Raw genomic sequence first — 20,016 nt, 5'->3', positions numbered from 1 at the left:
CTGTTATTAATACTGTGTATCTTATTCTTGCAACTCTCATTTGGTACCTATGTGGCAAACACTAGGCAAGCAGCTAAAGAAACAAAGAATAAGCTTCCCTCCAAAATTCTTCTACAAATGCAATTAATCAAGTAATCAAACTGCACAGCTCTTAAGTTACTGGTAAACTGTGGAGTTATGTAGAGAGTAAAGTCCAGCAAAATTTTAGCTGTGTCTAAACACCATCAATTCACCAATCTAGGTGTGACATTTTTTCATAGAAATCATTCTATTTTGCATTGTGATAAGCTCCCTTACCTACCTTCTTCCCCCCACACTGGGCTCTGCCTTTGTTTGAATACCCGATTCTCTCGGTCTCTATTTAACAGAATCAATAGCTAAGAGGGCCATGCCAACAGGAAAGTTTAATACTTTCAGAAACGGCTGCCTATCTATTCATCACTGCTGATGGCATACTGAATGAGTACCATCCACCTGGTATCTATTGTTACTTTCAAAGACAAACAGCGTACATATAAGAGCACAAAGCAAAACACAATCTTGAAGTTTGAAATTAATCCCTCCCCACCAACATCTGGCGTAACATTTATAAATCGTGTACAAAAAATGTTTTGATGACACTTGTTCATAAAACTCAGAATATATTTCCCCACATAAGGAAAGCCCCCCAATATGTGACAACTCTATAGTGCCATTACTTGCTAATGTTTTAACAAAACATACACAGTTGACGCTTGAATAACATGTTTTAACTGTGTGGGTCCACTTAAACATGGATTTTTTCTGGTAAGTACCGTACAGTAATATAAATGTATTTTCTCCCTACCACTTTTTTTTTCCTCTAGTTTATTATAAAAATACAGTGAACACATTACATACAAAATATGTTAATCAATTGTTTATATTATAGGTAAAGCTTCTGGTCAACAGCAGGCTATTAGTAGTTAAGTTTTTGAGGAGTCAGTAGTTATACCACAGATTCTCAACTGCACAGCAGGGGGGCAAAGGGGAAGGGCTACCACTAACCCCCATGTTGTTCAAAGGTCAGTTTTAAGTTTATTTTTTTCTCTATTTCCTTTACATATATTTTAGATAGAAAGAGTAAAAGTAATAAACTACCTTAAGAAATAAAAATGACATCTAGTAGAAGATACAGAATGATATTCTGAGATGAACATTGTTTATAATAAACATGAAAAGTATTAAACATTTTAAGAAATCCTAAATGAATGGAGAATAAATGAGAGTACTTCTTATGCTAAAATATCATGGTGTTTAAGAAAGTTATGTTGCTTAAAGGAGTATGAACAGCAATCCAATTAAAAATTATCTTAGCAATGCAGTAAAATCACTGCTTTTCTTAATAACCAAAATCTAGAATAACAAAAGCACTATCCTTTCCAAGCTTCATTGTAGTTTCTTCATCATTAGCCCTTTATTTTATCATCTAACAACCACAAATGCTTTGTAAAAGCATTTACTAAACACCTACTGAGTAATGCCAATTACTAATATGAGTACAGGGTCTTCTCTCAAGGATCTTTTAATCAAATCTACACAAATCTAACTGAAGTGATGATGGAATTTATTGGAACGAACTATGGTAGTAACTATATGGGAATTTAAACTGCAAAAGTTGTGTGCAGTTTATGTACCTCAAGATAGTTTTTGAAGAGACTTAGCTAGTTATTGCCTTTTAATATTGTATGATTAGTACTATAATTAAGAAAATAGTATTTATTATTTTTAAAGCACATTAATGCCCGGTATAACTGTTTAACTAGAAATCTCTAGACCTAAAAAAAAGGGAACAAAGTCTTTAGTATAAATAACTACAGACAGTTGGATGGGTTTGTTATAATAGTATAAGTAATAACACATTGGTAAATACCAAGAGGAAAAACCAGAATCTAACCTGTTTAGAAGTGGAGATATAATCAAGAATAGAATTAATGGATTTTTCAGAATAATTTCTTGTGACTGCACTCCGAATATAGGTCAATAGTTGCTTATATCTATTCATCATTTCTGGAAAGTTTGTCTGTCAGAGAAGAAAAATGCATTATTAGATATGTATTTAGGTGCTGAAACAGCTACATGATTAAGGCTATAGCACACACAACTATGTAACTGAAAAATAAAGTTTTATGATAAAGTATGCATGACAGAAACACCATAAACATTTTAGCTTAAATTTGGAATTTCTAGATTACTGACACATGAACCAAATTTACAAAGTTACCCTATGAAAAAGTACAATTTACAGATTCTCAAAATTTCAGATACTGGTCTCATTGCTTAACAAACATTTACTGAAATCCTAAGAACTACTAAAATATTCACAAACTAGAAAATATAAATCCAATTTTTCAAATGCCTTGGGTACCAACTATGCAGATATCAGCTATATCCTCTCCTGAAGATTTACCCCTTGATGAGAAAGCTCTCTAATAGTGATATGCTTCTTTTTTCTCTATATTATTGGTTGGCTCAGTGATAAAATGTGAAGTTGGAGGAATCTTTTCAAGCCCAGGTACTCATCCCACTATCAAGAAAAGTCCTCCCACCCAAGGCTCTGTTCAGTGGTAGATGTAGCTAATGGTGCTATTCCTTGCAGGACTATTTGTACTACTGTGGTTATACCAGGAAACACGAGAGGTCTGAGAAATGAAGAACTACCAAATTTTTAAAACTTACATATTTTGGTGGATGGTCTATCCTCCCTCAAAGGATATCACGTAAGTCAATTTATGAGTCTAACCTGATAACCTGTATCCACACACAGTCCCCACAATCTCCAACTGCTACTAATCCTTCTTTTTATTGGGTTCTACTCTACTTTTAATCAGGGAGGTGGAGCATTGGTAGATATAGTGCTTTTCTTGACTAATAGAGTATGTGTATTTATGAACCTGAGAAGACTCCCTGAAATCTAAGCAAGAACTGAGTTACAAAAAAAGAAAACAACAGTTGGGATAGGTGGGGAAAAATGGACAGAGCAATGGGAAAAGCCTGAGCAATATATATCAAACTACCTTATTTCCAAGTATGCCAGTACCATTTAAGGGCAGATAATTGGTAATGTCCTATCAATGAACTGTTAAAACCCAAGTTACAGAACATTTCTTATGGCAAAAGGCAAATCAGAAATGGGACTGTCCTAACTTTGAGATTGTGTTTGGATACTGAAATAGGATTTTAGCAAAAAGTTAGTTTTGAATTCATTTTCTTATGCTCTAGTAATTTTAAAGCTCATTTTTCAATAATTCGGTTACTGTATTTAAGATTAAGGGAAGATTAGGTAAATTACAGTGGTGAACACAGAGAAGTTGATAACAAACCCTTTCAATTTTTTTTTTTTTAATTTTATTTATTTGACAGAGAGAGATCACAAGCAGGCAGAGGGGAAGGCATAGAGAGAGGGAAGTAGGCTCCCTGCTGAGCAGAAAGCCTGATGCAGGGCTCCATCCCAGGACCCTGGGACCATGACCTGAGCCAAAAGCCAAGAGGCTTTAATCCACTGAACCATCCAGGTGCCCCCCCCCTTTCAACTTTTCATTGCTCAAAAGCTTCACACAGCAACATGGGTCCTATTCTGAATCCAACTAGAAAATGAGGGATAGAAGCTGAAACTACTATTCACAGAAGCTGTTTGAGCAAATAAAACATAGTGAAGGAAGGAAGGCAAGGTAACACTAACTACAAATAATCCTTTCCCTTACTTACTTCCCATCTTGGCTCGGTAAAATGGTAAAATCAAGTCTTATGGGCAGCACATACTTAAATGGGCCCAGAAACTAAACCACTGTTAGTAATGTTAAGACAGCAGTTTTCTATAGTTTTGGTATTATTTCAAATCATAAAATCTTAAGACTTGAAGCCTAATGTTCAAGTCAAGACTAAAATTGTTTAGTCAAAGTCCCTGTCCCTTGAGATACCTGATGCTTCTCCCGCATCCTTCTAAGTGATTAATTTAAATACAGTAGGTGTTTAATATTTTCACAAATAATTAATGGAAAGAAAGCACAAAGGCTTTCTTTGTGCAACGGAGAGATTCTTTTTGAGAATATCAGAGCAGAACTAGAAAGGGTGAATTCAAGACAGACATTTTCCCTTTAACTATATATAAATGCAATACGAAATATACTTATTAATGTCCAACATTTTTTGAATAGTCTTGATATTTTGGGTAAAGAATGAGCTAAAATATTTTGTGGATAGTTTCTATAAATGTCATGGAGGGGTTCTTTTGAAGGTAGGTGAGGATGCCAAAGAGTATGTCAAGAACAGGATGAAAATTAGTGCAAGTTAACCAGACAAAGGTAACAGTCAAGTCAATTCAGGGAGTTCAAATTCAAATATATGGGATAGAGAGGTTAATAGGGAGAGGGAGGAAACATGACAAATAGATAGATAAGAGAAAAAAAAAAGTGGTAATAGACTGCCACCTATCCTTCTATTTGCCATAGAAGCAAGTGCTTACCTCTGCTAAGCTCCACTTTATCTTTTTCTCAAAAATTCCCCTATCCTTAGTGATTTTAAAGTTCTGTCCCTACTCCTCTCATCTTACCATTTATTTTCCCTCCACCTCTACCCTGCACTCTTGAAGACTAACAATTCTTTGAGAGTACTACGTCATGACAATGCCAACAACATATCTGAGCACCTACTGAATGCCAGCCACTATTACAGGTGATAGGAATGTGAACAGGGAATAAAGTCCAACTCTCTTGGAGCTTACAACCTATGAGGATGAGGGTAGCAGAAAGACAATAAGTTAAGTAAATGGATCAAGGGGTGATACATCAAAAGAAAAAAAACAGCAGGGTAAGATGAATATAAATGATGATGGGAAGGATGTGATTTTATATAAGGTAGTCAGAAGAAGGCCATCTTGATATATGGTGACCCTGAACAGAGATCCGATCAAACGATGAGAAAAGAGTCACACGGCTAATGGAGAGGAGAATTTGGGGCAGAGGAAACAGCAAATACAAGTGTTTACAAGTAGCAGTATGCTTAGGATGACATGAGGACAGCAAGGAGCCCAGTGAAGGAGAGAACAGAAAACAGTTATCAGAAAGGTAGCAAAGGGTAAGCAGACATAGGGCCTCCTAGGCTATGGTAAGGATTTGAATTTTATTAAGGAGAGTAGGAACCATTAGAAGATTCAGAGCAAAGGAATGATATAATCTGACTTAACATTTTAAAAGGATCACTCTAAAAACAAAACCAAAAGGATCACTCTGTTGCTTGTGGAGAACAGACTGTTAATAAGGCCAGGATAGAAGGAAGGATACCAGTTAAGAAGCTACTGAATCCAGGTTAAGAGATGAATTTGGCCTGGACCAGACTAACAGACATAAAAATGGTTAAGTAGCACTCATATATGAGATGTATTTTAAAGATATTTAAAGACACCTCAATTTACCAATGGATTATTTGAGGGGAGAGAGACAAAGAGAGGAGTCAAGAATGATGCTAGTTTGGATACTTATCATTTGAAGTGGAACTCCCTGTATTTAAACTCCAAAATAAACACAGTAACTTGTGTTATCATTCTGTTAACAGTGCAGCCAGATACTCTCTATAGATCTATAGGAAAAGTTCTCTTAAAACAGAAAAGTTTGACTCCTATGTACAATTTTTTTTTTACTTAGTATTACTGTAGTCACAAATGAAAAGTAGGCTTAAGTATAGAAATATTATCACCAGAATTATCTTAAAGAAATAGACAGAATGGCATTTTGTTGCCATGAAGTTTTTACCCAGAGAATTTATTGTATTATTAGTTTATTTCCCCTCAAAACAAATCTTACCAACTTGAAGTTAATCTTAATCATTTGCTTCAGTGCTTTAAATCCCCATTCTCCCTTTTCACCTTCAAGTTCCAAAACCTAAAAAAACAGAAGACATTTTTCATCTAATTTAATGCTAATGTAATTTTCTAGACACCAATGTCTGTTTTGAATTAATTTTACATCAAATGTATGACGAACACTTCCCCCAAAATTTCACCATTCCTCAATGCTATTTTTAAATAGCATTAAATGCTATTTTTAAAAGGCTTTAAAAAAGAAATGTGTCTTAAAATGCTTAAGGATAAGTGAGCTTATTTTGAAGTTTCTTCATCAAAAGATTAAACAAGAACTACTGCTCAATTATTTTACAATCCCAGAAATCCTTTTTCTCCCTCTGAATAATCCATTGGTAAGAACAACCCAAAAGTTTATTAGTCATCGAGAAATCACATTATTTAATAGTGGAACCACACCTGTGTGATCTGTCCTCCAAAAAAGGAACAAAATTGTAGTATTATCCTATAGGTATTATCCCAATAGGTATTATCCTATCATCATGGTCGTTTCCTTCTGCCAGAACCATACTAGCTTTCCAGGACAATGGCCCTGCTTTATAGATAGCTTGATTAGAAAAAACAATAGTATACCCCTTTTAAAGTATCTGCCTGTATTGCAAAATGCAAACTGATTTACAGGATTAACACTTAGTATCCAAAACACATTTCTGAGGTAAAATTCTGAGACATCATTTGAAAAAATAAACTTTAAGAAACAGAATCAATCAGAAAAAAATATGAACCTTTTGAAAACTGCTTAATGCTGCTTTTGGGTCATCTTCTTTTAGCGCTTTGGAATTATAGTACTGATTTTCCAAATCCACATTTGGTTCGGAGTTACTATCTTCAGAGTATTCCTGTGTGTGAGAAAGAGACACTAAAATGAAAAAGAATTCAACACTGCCCTGTTAAAAAGTGAGTACTATTAAGATAGAAAAACCATACATTTATACAAAACAACTTTACACACATAGGTAGAATGTCACTGATACTTAATCATTATTTAAAAAACAAGTGAAAGAGCCAAAATCAAGTGAGGAGAATGGAATCATTTCTTTCAGATCAAAACTACAATTTCCATAGAATTAACAAAAAAGCAAAATGTACAAAATACTCGTTAGTGACACCCAATTTTGCAGTGGTTGATTTTCTGGTGGTCACAGAACCCAAGAAAAATCACCATAAATGTTAATTACTACATAAAAGCTAATTATTCATCTAAAGTTCTGTAATTTAAATTTCTCTACTCCTTAAGTCTATATTTCATTGTTCTAATATGGCTTGACTACCTAGGATGGTCATCTATATGTGGCAGAGCAGTTTATTGCTAAATATAACCATACGTTAATAAGAATACTTGTTTTATGTGCACTCCACATAGCTATTATTATATTAATGTACTTAAAACTAGCTTCATAACAAATCAAATTAAGAGCAACCGAATTTAAACAATTTTATTTGACTTTCACCACATAAATTCAGTTCTTAGTACTGAAACAATTAGTAGAAAGAAAAATTGGAATAAAGAACTATTTTGTGAAGCAGTATAAACAAGAATTTAAAATAGTTTATAACAGTTCAAAAGATATTCAACTTAATGATGAGGATTATAAAACATAAATAGCTTAGTAGAATGAAAGTCATTATTTTAGGAAGACACAAAATTATTTCCATCAGCTACAAATCATTTCAAAAGGCAAAATGTCAAATTAAGAACGGTACCTGGAAGTCATCACAAAAAGACAAGAAGAGTATTACAGAGTTATTTCTAAATCCAAATACTTAGTAATTTTTTCAGATATTCATGAAAAATCTATAATATTTCATAAAGGACAAAGAATGAAAAAAAGCATAGTGAGTACAGTGCTAGAGAGCTCAAAAATACATGAATACAAGATGAGTTTTTTCTGTGATAAGAGATGGAGGAGGATGTTTGATGTCAGTATAAAACCAGTTTTATTTGACCACAGAGGCTTTGTAATGTGCACCCTCTAGAGGACAATTATTTCCTTGTGTAAGGTCATGAAGCACGGTTGTAGTCTTCTGGATTTGATTGGGAATTCTGTTTAACATGAAAATCCTCTGTAATACTTCTCTTTGGGATGAGAACAAATTCTGGGTAATGAATAAATTTGATAATCAGTCATTCACTTCTTGACCCTGTAAGCTAGGTTTGACTATAACTGATCAAACCAGAAAAGCAATTAATAAAGACTTCATAAACAAGCAAACTATATACCAAATAATGCTGTGAGAGTAAAGGTTTCTAAGCTAGGTTCTGAAAGATAATTGGGGGGTTTTGCCTGCTAGAGGAAACAGGAGAGGGGAAAGAGAACAGTAAATACAAAACAGCATCATGTGAGGTGACTAAAGAACTAAAAGCACTGTCACATTGTTGGAACATAAAAAGTCCTTACTGATTCTAACTTCAATGTAAGTCTCAAATTCATGCACTTTCCTCCCTCTCCTTTGCTACCACCCTAGTCTACCAAGCCACTTCCATCTCTCCACAGACTTTCTGTTATCATTTTTTTTAAGATTTTATTTATTTATTTCACAGACAGAGATCACAAGAAGGCAGAGAGGCAAGCAAAGAGAGGAGGAAACAGGCTCCCTGCTGAGCAGAGAGCCTGATCTGAGGCTCCATCCCAGGACCCTGAGATCATGACCTGAGCCCTAGGTAGGGGCTTTAACCCACTGAGCCAGGTGCCCCTGTTTTAAAGGAAATAAATCATATGCATAGGGATGAAGCAGTGGAATGTGTAACATTTTTTTGCATAACTGCAATTCAATTCTTAAATAGTATTGCCAAAATGTCTAAGTACATAAGAACTGATGCTCCTGACTGGCATTCTTATAATCAGGCAGTCCCTTGTTAGGATCTGTAACAGCATACTCAAGAGGGTTTGAACCAGCCTCTGTGACATGACTACCCTGTCATATGCAGTTCAATGAATCCGCTGTGTACTACAGAAAACTCTTCTTCGTTATTAGATATTTTGACAAATCTTTAGAATAATTCTGTTGTTTAGAGATCTACTGTTAGATACCTATTTAGATACTAAGTGATAAGATCTTCAGCATATACCAGCAATTAAATGTTGTTCCTGCATATGCAAATTAAATCTTTCCATCAAGCTACTCATGGTCAGGGACAGATATGCAAATGAAACAGCAATGCTAACACAATAAAGACACATATTAGGTACACTAGCAGCTCAAAGAAAGGAGTGAATTACGTCAAAAAATGGGCAGAAGACATGAACAGACACTTCTCCAAAGAAGACATACAAATGGCTAACAGACACATGAAAAAATGCTCATCATCATTAGCCATCAGGGAGATTCAAATAAAAAACACATTGAGATACCACTTTACACCAGTTAGAATGGCCAAAATTAACAAGACAGTAAATAACAAGTGCTGGAGAGGATATGGAGAAAGGGGAAGCCTCTTACAGTGTTGGTGGGAATACAAGTTGGTGCAGCCACTTCAGAAAACAGTGTGGAGATTTCTTAAGAAATTAAAAATAGAGCTACCCTATGACCCTGCAATTGCACTACTGGGTATTGACCCCAAAGATACAGATGTAGTGAAAAGAAGGGCCACCTGTACCCCAATGTTCACAGCAGCAATGGCCACAGTTGCCAAACTGTGGAAAGAACCCAGATGCCTTTCAATGGATGAATGGATAAAGAAGATATGGTCCATATATACATTGGAATGTCTCTATCAGAAAGGATGAATACCCAATTTTTGTATCAACATGGACGAGACTAGAAGAGATTATGCTCAGTGAAATAAGTCAAGCAAAGAGAGTCAATTATCACATGGTTTCACTTGCTTGTGGAACACAAGAAATAACACAGAGGACACTGGTAGATGGAGAGAAGTGAGTTGGGGGAAATCAGAGGGGGAGACAAACATGAGAGACTGTGGACTCTGAGGAATAAACTGAGGGTTTTGGAGGGGAGGCAAGTGGGGGTTATGTGAGGCTGGTGTTGGGTATTGTGGAGGGCACGTATTGTGCGGAGTACTAGTGTCGTGCATAAACAATGAATGCTGGAATACTGAAAAGAAATAAAATTAAATTAAAAAACAAAAGGAGTGAGTTAGAAGGAAAAGTTACCTGAAGCAGGTCTAAAAATATGAATAGGAGTTGCCTGGGGATTAGGAAAGGCATCTGAAACAAAGCAGTTAAGGTGTGCAAAGGCATGGAAGCTTGAAATGATACTGCATAATTCAAAGAAGCATGGACAGTCAGATTGGGCTGAAACACAGGATGTATACAAAGAACTAGTGAGAGAGAAACTAGTTATCAGACAGACGAACACCACAACAGAATTCTAGCAGGGAGCTTAGATCAGGTGGAGCCACTAAATAATTTTACGGGGAAATAATCAGATTGTGTTTTAGGAAGAGTCATCTGGTAGCAATGAAGTAGCCCGCTGGATAATCTTACGATTGTCTGGCTAAAAGATGATGGAAGTTTGATTCCAAGTAGTAGAATAGAGAGAAAAGGAAAAATATAGAGTAAGTACAGAATATGTCGAGAGATGTTTGGGATGTAAAATAAAAAGGACCCACAACATGGGCATGGGATAAAGGGAAATAAAAGTTATCACTAATGACTGCGGTGCCTGGATGCCACAGCTGTTTTGAGTGACCAGCTCTCAGTTTTGATTTAGGTCATGAGCCTTGCATCAGCTCTGCACTCAGCACCGAATCTGCTTGAGATTCTTTTTGTCCCTTTGCCTCAGCTCCTCCCCGTGCTCATGCTCCCCTTTCCCACTCTCAAAATAAATAAATAAATTCTTAAAGTTATCTCTAATGACTATTGATGACTTGGATATACACAGTGCTGTTAAAGAAAATAGAGACTATATAAAAATATAAATATAAGGGGCGCCTGAGTGGCTCAGTGGGTTAAAGCCTCTGCCTTCAGCTCAGGTCATGATCTCAGGGTCCTGGGTTTGAGCCCCGCATCCGGCTCTCTGCTCAGCGGGGAGCCTGCTTCTTCCTCTCTCTCTGACTGCCTCTCTGACTACTTGTGATCTCTGTCTCTGTCAAGTAAATAAATAAAATCTTTAAAAAAAAGAATCTGGTTTAGAAAAATATAAATATAAATATAAAAATATTAAATATTGTTGAACGCAATTTCTTCATGTCAGATGAGAAGGATAGAATTATAATTTGTAAAAGTTTAAGGAAAATGCTTTTAAAAAGAGAACCTGGTATTTCAATATATTAAGAATGTTTAAAGAAACAAAAAAATTAAGCAATATATGAAAAGAAGGCACATGAACATTGTTAAAAAGATTAAAAGCCTACCTAAATTTTTAAGTTCCACCTATTTATATAATACCTCCTGTCTTAATACTCCCCAAAGCAATTTGTGATCCACGCACACACCCAAATCTATTCTTCCTTCCCCACATGTACCACACAACTCAAAATCTCTGTATTGGCATTACCTGTCCTCTCTGCTAGGAATTCTAAATTACCTCCCCTCTTAACAAACTACCCACTTTTCTCCTATGATGCTTTCCAGCCCTAACAGTCCTGGAAGATGTATTCCAGGCTTACCTTGTGGTTTTTCCTCCAACTTTACTTAGCAAAAGTAATTTTCTCCTTAGTCATGCTTTTACAGGACATGCATGTCTCTAACATGGAGCCTTGTTGAGTGTTTTGTTCTCACCTCCCCTCACCTTACTACTATGAGCTTCTCAAATAGCAGGAAGTTTCTCTTCCTTATTTTGGCATCCCCAGAGTCTGTTATAACGCAAACTGCTCAATAAATGTTTGTTTACCTGAAATGAAAAGTGGATGAATGTTCCAAAATAACATACAAGAACAGAACAGCCAGGGGCAATAATGACTCTATGTTGGAATGCACCTACTGCTAAAGGTCACTTTCACAGCTTCTACTTATTCCTGTGTCCCTTGTCAAAAGAGGTCTTTGAAATGTGCTCTAGAACAAAAGACCCACCATTAACAATGCTTGCCAAGCCTTGATCACATCTTGACAGCTATACTAGATGTTGGGCACAGAGAGGCAAAGGGCAAGGTCTCATTATCCTTAAGGACTAGATATAATAAAACTCCTAAGTAGTCACTTGTGGTTTAGCCATTCATGAAGTTGTCCTAAGTTTTTAAAATTTCACTTAAGTTAATGGGTCCTAATTCATCTACAGGGTAAATCAGAAGATTCTTTTATTTGTCCTAAACTTTCAGTCTTCAAATTAAATCATCCAAAGAGAGAAATCATAAATGTCATTAGACCTGGGATATACTTTTGACTCTCCCACTAATTTGTCCTATAAATTAAAGTGAGACACTCAGACATGATGCTTTAGTTTCTCTCTTATCAAATGTGGGGGGTTGAACCTTAGGAACTTTCTAATTCCCACTGAAATTCAAGTGTTTGAGATATAACATACAAGTACAAAATTCATGCTGCTGGATAGTCACAATTTACAGATTTCATTTATGGGTAAAAAAAGTCTTAAATTTATCTTTCTCTTAGCATGTTAAGAGCTGTCTCCTGTTATTTATCATTTTATACTTGTTTTAACCTCTCTAATTTCATTATACAGAGTACACCTATGAGGTAATGCAAGAGGACTTTTTGGAAATACATTGAAACTTATATTCCAAACCAACACTAATCTTTGAAGTAGTAATTTCAAGAGGTAGTAAAGTTATTCCACTGACACGGATTATTAAGCAATGTTTCTGAAATTCTGAAGAAAAACTTTACTAGATGTTTCTAATCTAAGAGTATCACCCAGTTTGATGGCCCACCTTGTTTATCAGACATGACTCAGAATATGGTTTTCCACATCTACAAAAAAAGATAAAACCTATCACTTTAGTTAAAAAAAAAAAAAGCTGCATTGTTTATAACAGCAAAAGGAAACAGGACAAATGCTTATCAAGAGAGAACTGGTTATATAAAGTATGGCACATCCATACAATCAATGCAGCTGTAAAAAGAAAGAAGTGAGCTTTTTGCATACATACATGGAATAATCTCTAAGGCACATTAAAAAACAAAGCATAGAACAATATATATAATAGGCTATATCCTGATTTAAAAACAAAGGGGGGCATAAAAACATATATTTGATTATGTATGGGAGGAATGGGAACTGGGCAAATGGGGAACGAGAATGGAAAGAAAACTTTTTATATTTTGTTTGAACTATGTGCATGTATCACCTATTTTAAAAAGCTACACGATTCAGGTTCTTTGAAGAACTCTAAAAATTTTGAGCTATGACAAAACATTATTTGGCCTCTCATGATCAAAGTAAGATTTCTGTTCATCATTTATACCCTAGAACCTACCCCTTCTCACCTTAGCAATAAAATACAGGTTCACTGAGAAATAAACAAATTTTAGTTTTCCTGTTATTTTTCAGATCTTCCAGACATTTTTTCTCTATTTTCCCACTTAACAAAATTTTTATTTCCACCCACTTAAATTGTAATACAGATTACATATTTATAGTGTATATGTGTTCACTGTGTGCATAGCATTGATGATCAATCTTTACTCTCCCATGTGAGGGTTTTCAATTATAGTGCCCTACCCACAGAAGAGGGCAAGCAATACCATCTCCTTCTCTACAGCTGTTCACAGAGGAGGGCAAGCGATTCCATCTCCCTCTCTATAGCTGTTCACAGAAGGCCACACAGACCTTAGCTGGGTCAATAAAAGTCCTTCCTAGGGCTTTTTGCCTTGGAGGTTATAATACTAGGAAGATGCTGCATTACATTTTGTGACGTAATGTGAAGGCAATTATGCCGACACAGTGAGGAAAGCAGAACAGGAAGAAAGAAAGAGAAAAATAGCCACCACCATCATCTGAGTGAATAGTGATGAATGAATCCAGCCATATTGATACTTCCTGGTGATGTTTGTCAACACATGCTCTTCTTAGTTTAAGCTAGTTTAACAATATTCTTGTCTCTTATGCCCAAGAGTCCTGACCAATACAAGTTATCAAAAGTTTTTCTTATCACTGAATCTTGTTCAGAGCATGGTTTGAAATGCTGATATAGCATTCCATCACAAGGATATGCCATAATTTATGTGTCATTACCTTATTAGTACTAAAAGGATTAGTATTTTTCTATCTGGAGTTGTTTCCAATTATTTATTTATTTTTAACAGATTTTTATTTATTTATTTGACAGAGATCACAAGTCGGCAGAGAGGCAGGCAGAGAGAGAGAGAGGAAGGGAAGCAGGCTCCCCACTGAGCAGAGAGCCCAATGTGGGGCTCTATCCCAGGACCCTGGGATCATGACCTGAGGTGAAAGCAGAGGCGTTAACCCACTGAGCCACCCAATTATTTATGATTAAACATGTTATGTTTCCTTTAAAAGCCTCAGCTACAGAATCAAATTTCATCTTCATGAGGAGTACATGCAGAATTCCAAATGTTTGTGCAGCATAGAAAACACTGGCTCAGACCATAAGCAGTATACTGTTTGAAAATCTATAAAGGTCCCCAACATCCTGTCAAATAGTTAAGTTACTGGCACAGCAGTCTCAGAGGGGAATAACCTATAACGTCCAAACTCCTTATATGCACATTGAATGACAAATGACATCACTCATACTAAATATACAAATTCCTAGAGCTATTTTTTTTTTGCCATTGTTCTATATCACCACTTCTTTTTAAAGGAGATTATATATTCTATTTGTAGTAATTCAAAAGTATTTTTTAAAAAACAGAAGTGTTATATTTTCATTTGTTAAGCTATGTTCTAAGATTCTTTATAACACCAGAAACTGAGTTCAAGCCATTATTTGCTAAATTGTTAAAATGGTGACAAATGAGATTCTGAGATATACTATGTCTACGACTCATTTCTCTCCCCACAAAAATGCAGATAAAAAAGAAGTAAATGTTTAGAGCATTAAAGCAGCAACATATTAAGACCAAAAAACCCCAATGCTAGTAAATATTCATTCACTAATCATAACTGTGAGGCTGGCTAGGGGAAAATGAGTTTCACAGCTTTAATGTATTTACCCGAGCAGAATTAGTCTATCTTTTTGGCAAATGTTTTCCTTGCAATACATTTAAATTCAAATATACACTGCCCTACCTTATCACAGGATCTACTAAAGAATAATATTTGGAATGAAGTCAGTCTGTCTTAAGTCCTTTCTAAAAAGATTATTAGAAGTCCTAAGCAAAAGCAAAACAAAAAACAAAACAAAACAAAATAAGCAAAAAAAACCAAACCAAAACAAAAAAAACCTACTAAGGAATTTCATGCTAGAATGGTTGGACTGTAGAATTACAATATAGTTAACATATCAATAACCTTATTAACTTCATGAATGGTAGTTTAGTTATTACTTAGTATTATCAGACAAGCAAATAATCAAGACATTTACCAGTACCATCTCCTACTTTTCCATTTACTGCTTTATAAATTCCTATGCTTAGAAAATGCCTGCTTCTGGGGCACCTGGGTGGCTTAGTCAGTTGGGCGGCCGACTCTTCATCTCGGCTCAGGTCTGGATCTCAGAGTTCTAAGTTCAAGTCCCACGTCGGGCTCCATGCTAGGCGTGGAGCATACTTAAAAGAAAAGGAAAAAAAAACACACCTGCTTCTGCTTCTAATAAAAAAATAAAATAGGTCTTAGAAAATAAGAGCTCAGCAAATTAGATTTCTTTCACACTTGTTTCTTCTTTTTTAAATCAAGCTGGTTCTCTTTTCTTCTAGATCTTGGGGTATACACCATTAGTAACTTTTTCTTTTTTTTTAAAAGATTTTATTTATTTATCTGACAGAGAGAGATCACAGGTAGGCAGAGAGGCTGGAAGAGAGAGAGAGAGAGAGAGAGGGAGGGGGAAGCAGGCTCCCCGCTGAGCAGAGAGCCCGATGTGGGACTCTAAACCAGGACCCTGAGATCATGACCTGAGCCGAAGGCAGCAGCTTAACCCACTGAGCCACCCAGGCACCCCCATTAATTACTTTCTTATACAAAAACAGTATAGTTTTAGAAAGTTTTACTTTTCCTGGTGGTATCCTAAATACCTATTTCCACTAGATTGGACAAGTACAAAAAATGATTTAGGGTATTAAAATTTGCCAACAGACAACCCAGAAAAGATATGCTGAATGTATCTGTGGTCAGAAATACTCAGGACTTTAATTAATATATATATTTTTAAGATTTTATTTATTTATTTGTCAGAGAGACAGCACAAGCAGGCAAAGGCAGAGGGAGAAGTAGGCTTCCTGCCAGGCAAGAAGCCGGATTCAGGACTCAATCCCGGGACTCTGGGATCATGACCTGAGCCAAAGGAGGACGCTTAACCCACGCGTGCCAGCTTTAGTTAATATTTTGACTAAAATGAAATCACGAGTTTTCTAACAAACAATATATTTTTAAATAAAAAAGAAATTTCCCTAAACTAGCAAGTCAATTCTTTTGACACTTCAAACCCCAAGAAACAAGTCTCAGGCAAGTAACTAAGAAAAAACACCCAACTTCTCTCTTGACAACATGTAAGCACAAATGGCAACCAGCCCTCCTAATTTTTTTTTTTTTTAAAGATTCTTATTTTTAAGTAATCTCTATACCCAATGTGGGGCCTGAACCTCAAGATCAAGAGTCCCCATGCTCTACCAACTGAGCCAGTCAGACGCCCCCTTAGTCTTTGTTTTAGAAACATATAGTGGTTTAATTAACAAACCAAGAAATAAACTGCTAAATAAATTCTATGCCATCAAAAGACTTTAACTCATAGTAAAAAAAGTTTTCACTACTTGATATCTGATTGGGAATCCAGAATGGTATTTTCATAGGACAGATATGGGGGGTGGGGCGGAGGGAGGACTATTTAACAGAATGCTGGGGGGAAGATTTCATTTAATTATGTAGTAGTGTAAAATCTTACATTTTTTGGTTAAGAAAAAAAGTTAAAACACCTATATATTAAACTTTATATTGTACATGTAGTGTGGGCCCTAAAAGGCTGGAAAAACCTATCCAAGTTAAAGAATGCATGTTTAAACTGAATACTTTATGGGACAACAAAATTCTCATTCCCATTCCTACATTACATTCTCATTGATGATCTTCAAGTTTACCACAGTGCTAATAAGTCATGTACTCAATACTGCTTAGGAAAGATAAGCAGAAACATTTAAGAACAAAAGTCAAAAATATAAACATTTTCAAGAGACACTTCCACAGTTATGAAAATACCTGTAATATAAATAAACATGCAATAAATAAAAACGCACATGATGCACTTAATGCACTGCCTAAAACTGGCCTGATCTGCACAAACTAAAATGTAAAGCAGAACTCATTACTATTAGCAAAACTCTACATTCAACTTTAAGAATTATCAAAACCTCTACTTTGATTTTCAGATAAGAGCAAGCAATTCCCTCTACATTTTGCAAATGTGCCTTCATTTAAAATAGGAAGATTAACTGTAAATGACTATACAAAAGTTTCAGACGAATTCAAGATGATATATTAATATCTCAAGAATATCTGGCACTTAAAATACAAGATGAGCCAGATATCCCTAAGCATCTACTTCTTAACTTGACAATAAGGCAGAATCACTATAATATACAAGAAACATGCACAAAAACGCCCCCAAAGTAAAAAACAAAGTAGATGCTAATTCTTGGCCAGAATTATTTCTCTTAGTCCGCACAGTTACTGTTCCTGAACAGCAACTCGAAATGGTAGTGAATTTTTCTTGAAAGCTTGTAAATACGTTTAGTTAAACCTTGAATCTTTACAGATCACCGTTCAGCTACATAAATTCGTTCATTTTTATACTGTTGATATTTTTAACTTTGAATGCTGGGAAATCTCAAAGTCAAAAAAGAAATCCACTGGGTCAATCCCCTTAGCCCCACCCCCCACACCAAAACAAACAAAAAAGCAAAACCTCCCCCCCCAGCTTTTATCGAAACAAGTAGTTTAACTACTTTGTTTTGTTTTGTTTGTTGTTGTTGTTTAATAGCTATCCTTGCCCTGAACGCTCTGCTGCACCTTTTTACCTTAAACCAAAACGGACCCTAGACTATTATTCTTAAGCTGTCTCCAGGAGACCCACAAGATGCGTTTCGCGGCCAGGCCTGGGAGCAGTAGTCCTCTAGTTTTCAGACCCTTCTCTCAGCATTTCTCTCTCGCTCAGTTCCAGGATGAAGAAGAGGGGCCCGGAAAGCTGGGCCCGAAAGGGCAGAGTCAGGGCCTAGACCGCTGCACGATCCCCGAGGCGGCTCGCGCGGTGGGAAGGAGGTAGGAGGCACCGAAAACCGGACGCCGGAGGCCAGGGGTGTCTATGTAAACGCAGGAGACCGTCAGACTTGAAGCGCAAGGCTCGGGACCCCCCTTCGCTGCCTCCTTCACCCTCCCCTCCCCCATGCTGGAGAAGCAGGGCCCGGGCCCGGTGAGGGAAGGGGGAGGAGGTAAACCCGTCCTGTCACTGCACCGGGAGAAACTGGAAGAAGCACATGTTCTACTGGGAGAGGCTGCGGTCGACCCTGCCCCAGTCCCTAAAGCCAGACCCCACTCTTAACCCCAGAGTTCTGTCCCCACCGCCTCACCAAGTCGTAGTCCTCCTCATCATCGCACATGAAATCATCCTCCATGTCAGACATCTTGGCCGGGAGGGGGGGGGAGAGGGAGGAGAAATTGGAGACAACCTCCTCCCACAATCCTCCACGGCTCAGAGGCGTCACTCCCAGCTTCTCCTCGCCTTCCCGTCGCTCTTAGAGGAGCTGAATGTTTCCTCCCGGAACAAATGCGCTCGGTGTTGAGAGGATTCGCTACGACGCTAAAAGGGAGTGCACCGCCCCGTCTTCCTGCGAGACCGTTGGTGCCTTAGCAACTAAACCTAGCAACTGGGGAATCGTCGAGTGCTGAGGATCTCTGCTGAAGGGCCTTGGAAACCTTGCGCTCGCACTGAGCAGTTTCCAGCCTCCTGGGCAAGGGAACAGTCTCTTCCCTTGCCTGGGACTCTGGAACCATCTCATTCTGGTGAAAGTAGGAGGCACCGTAGGATCAGAAGCCTTTCGCGGAGAAAAGGCTGACATGCCCGTCCTATTTGACAGGTAGTAGTATTTCTGCCTTGATTACCTATGCGCATTTGCCCACATATGGTGGGTGTTCCTGTGATGTTTGGAGACCTTTTCAGCAGTACGGTTTACACATGATGTTTGTTATGTTTGTACTCGGCAAAATGATGCTGTGGCTCTCTCGAACCAGTTAAGCATCAATCTAGCCGCCTAAAATCCTATCCAGCTTTTCCAACGAATTATAAACTGACCTTTACTGCCCTTAACCAAAATTAAGGTAACGGGTAACGACTGGTTTTTAAAATACGCACTCTTGCTGCACACAATTATTAGCAGAATTCAAAATGAAAAAATGAAAGTGAAGTAGGGGGCGGGGGACTGCGTTTTAAACCGCATTTTCCATATAAACTTCCAGTTCTGTTCACTTGAAGCAAATTTTATATGGTTATAGCACAGATATAATTTCGGATTATTTGTGCACCTAGTTATGTAACAGCATAGGACAATATATGCAATATGTTTTTGACAGTGAGAATTTAGTGGTTGTGTAATAATACCTCCATTGAATGTACCAATGCACCATAATTCACCTAAGCATGCCATTTATAGTGTACACTTAGAATACTATTTTAAACAATTTTGCAACGAATATCTTTGCCACTTTATTTTTTCTTGGGAAAAAAACCCAAGAGGAGGAATTACAAGCTGCATTTTTTAGCAATCAATTGAATTGCCATCTTTTTGGTCATAGTTCTTTTTTTTTTTTTTAAAGATTTTATTAATTTATTTGGCAGAGAGATCACAAGTAGGCAGAGAGGCAGGCAGAGAGAGAGAGGAGGAAGCAGGCTCCCTGCTGAGCAGAGAGCCTGATGCGGGACTCGATCCCAGGACCCTGAGATCATGACCGGAGCCGAAGGCAGCGGCTTAACCCACTGAGCCACCCAGGCGCCCCTTGGTCATAGTTCTTAAAAGTTATATTTATAACAACAAGACTGCCTACCTATAAACAGTTTTTCCTAAATAGTCTTTTCTTGACAACTTTTTATTATGAGAATTTCAAAAATTCAGAAAAATTGA

The 20,016-nt window shown here is 36.9% G+C and overlaps 2 protein-coding genes across 5 annotated transcripts in view; one reads left to right on the top strand and one right to left on the bottom strand.

Annotated features, from left to right (window-relative positions):
- COPS2 (COP9 signalosome subunit 2) overlaps positions 1-18,569 on the bottom strand; it is a 30,107-nt gene extending 11,538 nt beyond the window's left edge. For 2 of the 3 annotated variants that reach the window (XM_044229708.1, XM_044229709.1), the window contains exons 1-4: positions 12,663-12,770; positions 6,601-6,714; positions 5,820-5,897; positions 1,916-2,041 (exon numbers count right to left, since the gene is read on the bottom strand). In XM_044229708.1, the coding sequence (XP_044085643.1) occupies positions 1,916-2,041; positions 5,820-5,897; positions 6,601-6,714; positions 12,663-12,755 (411 nt within the window). In that variant the 5' untranslated portion in view covers positions 12,756-12,770. Of the gene's footprint in view, positions 1-1,915; positions 2,042-5,819; positions 5,898-6,600; positions 6,715-12,662; positions 12,771-18,468 lie in introns of those variants that run through there. The other variant, XM_044229711.1, reaches the window with a different exon arrangement.
- A 177-nt stretch (positions 18,570-18,746) lies between these two features.
- GALK2 (galactokinase 2) overlaps positions 18,747-20,016 on the top strand; it is a 111,603-nt gene continuing 110,333 nt past the window's right edge. The window contains exon 1 of one of the 2 annotated variants that reach the window (XM_044230953.1): positions 18,747-18,975. In XM_044230953.1, coding sequence (XP_044086888.1) covers positions 18,956-18,975 — 20 coding nt within the window. In that variant the 5' untranslated portion in view covers positions 18,747-18,955. Of the gene's footprint in view, positions 18,979-20,016 lie in introns of both variants that reach the window. The other variant, XM_044230954.1, reaches the window with a different exon arrangement.

Source organism: Neovison vison, chromosome 13, assembly GCF_020171115.1.
Source record: "Neovison vison isolate M4711 chromosome 13, ASM_NN_V1, whole genome shotgun sequence".
NCBI classification, from domain to species: Eukaryota; Metazoa; Chordata; class Mammalia; order Carnivora; family Mustelidae; genus Neogale; species Neogale vison.
The sequence above is the reverse complement of the archived record's forward strand: the minus strand, read 5'-3'. Positions and strand labels throughout refer to the sequence as shown.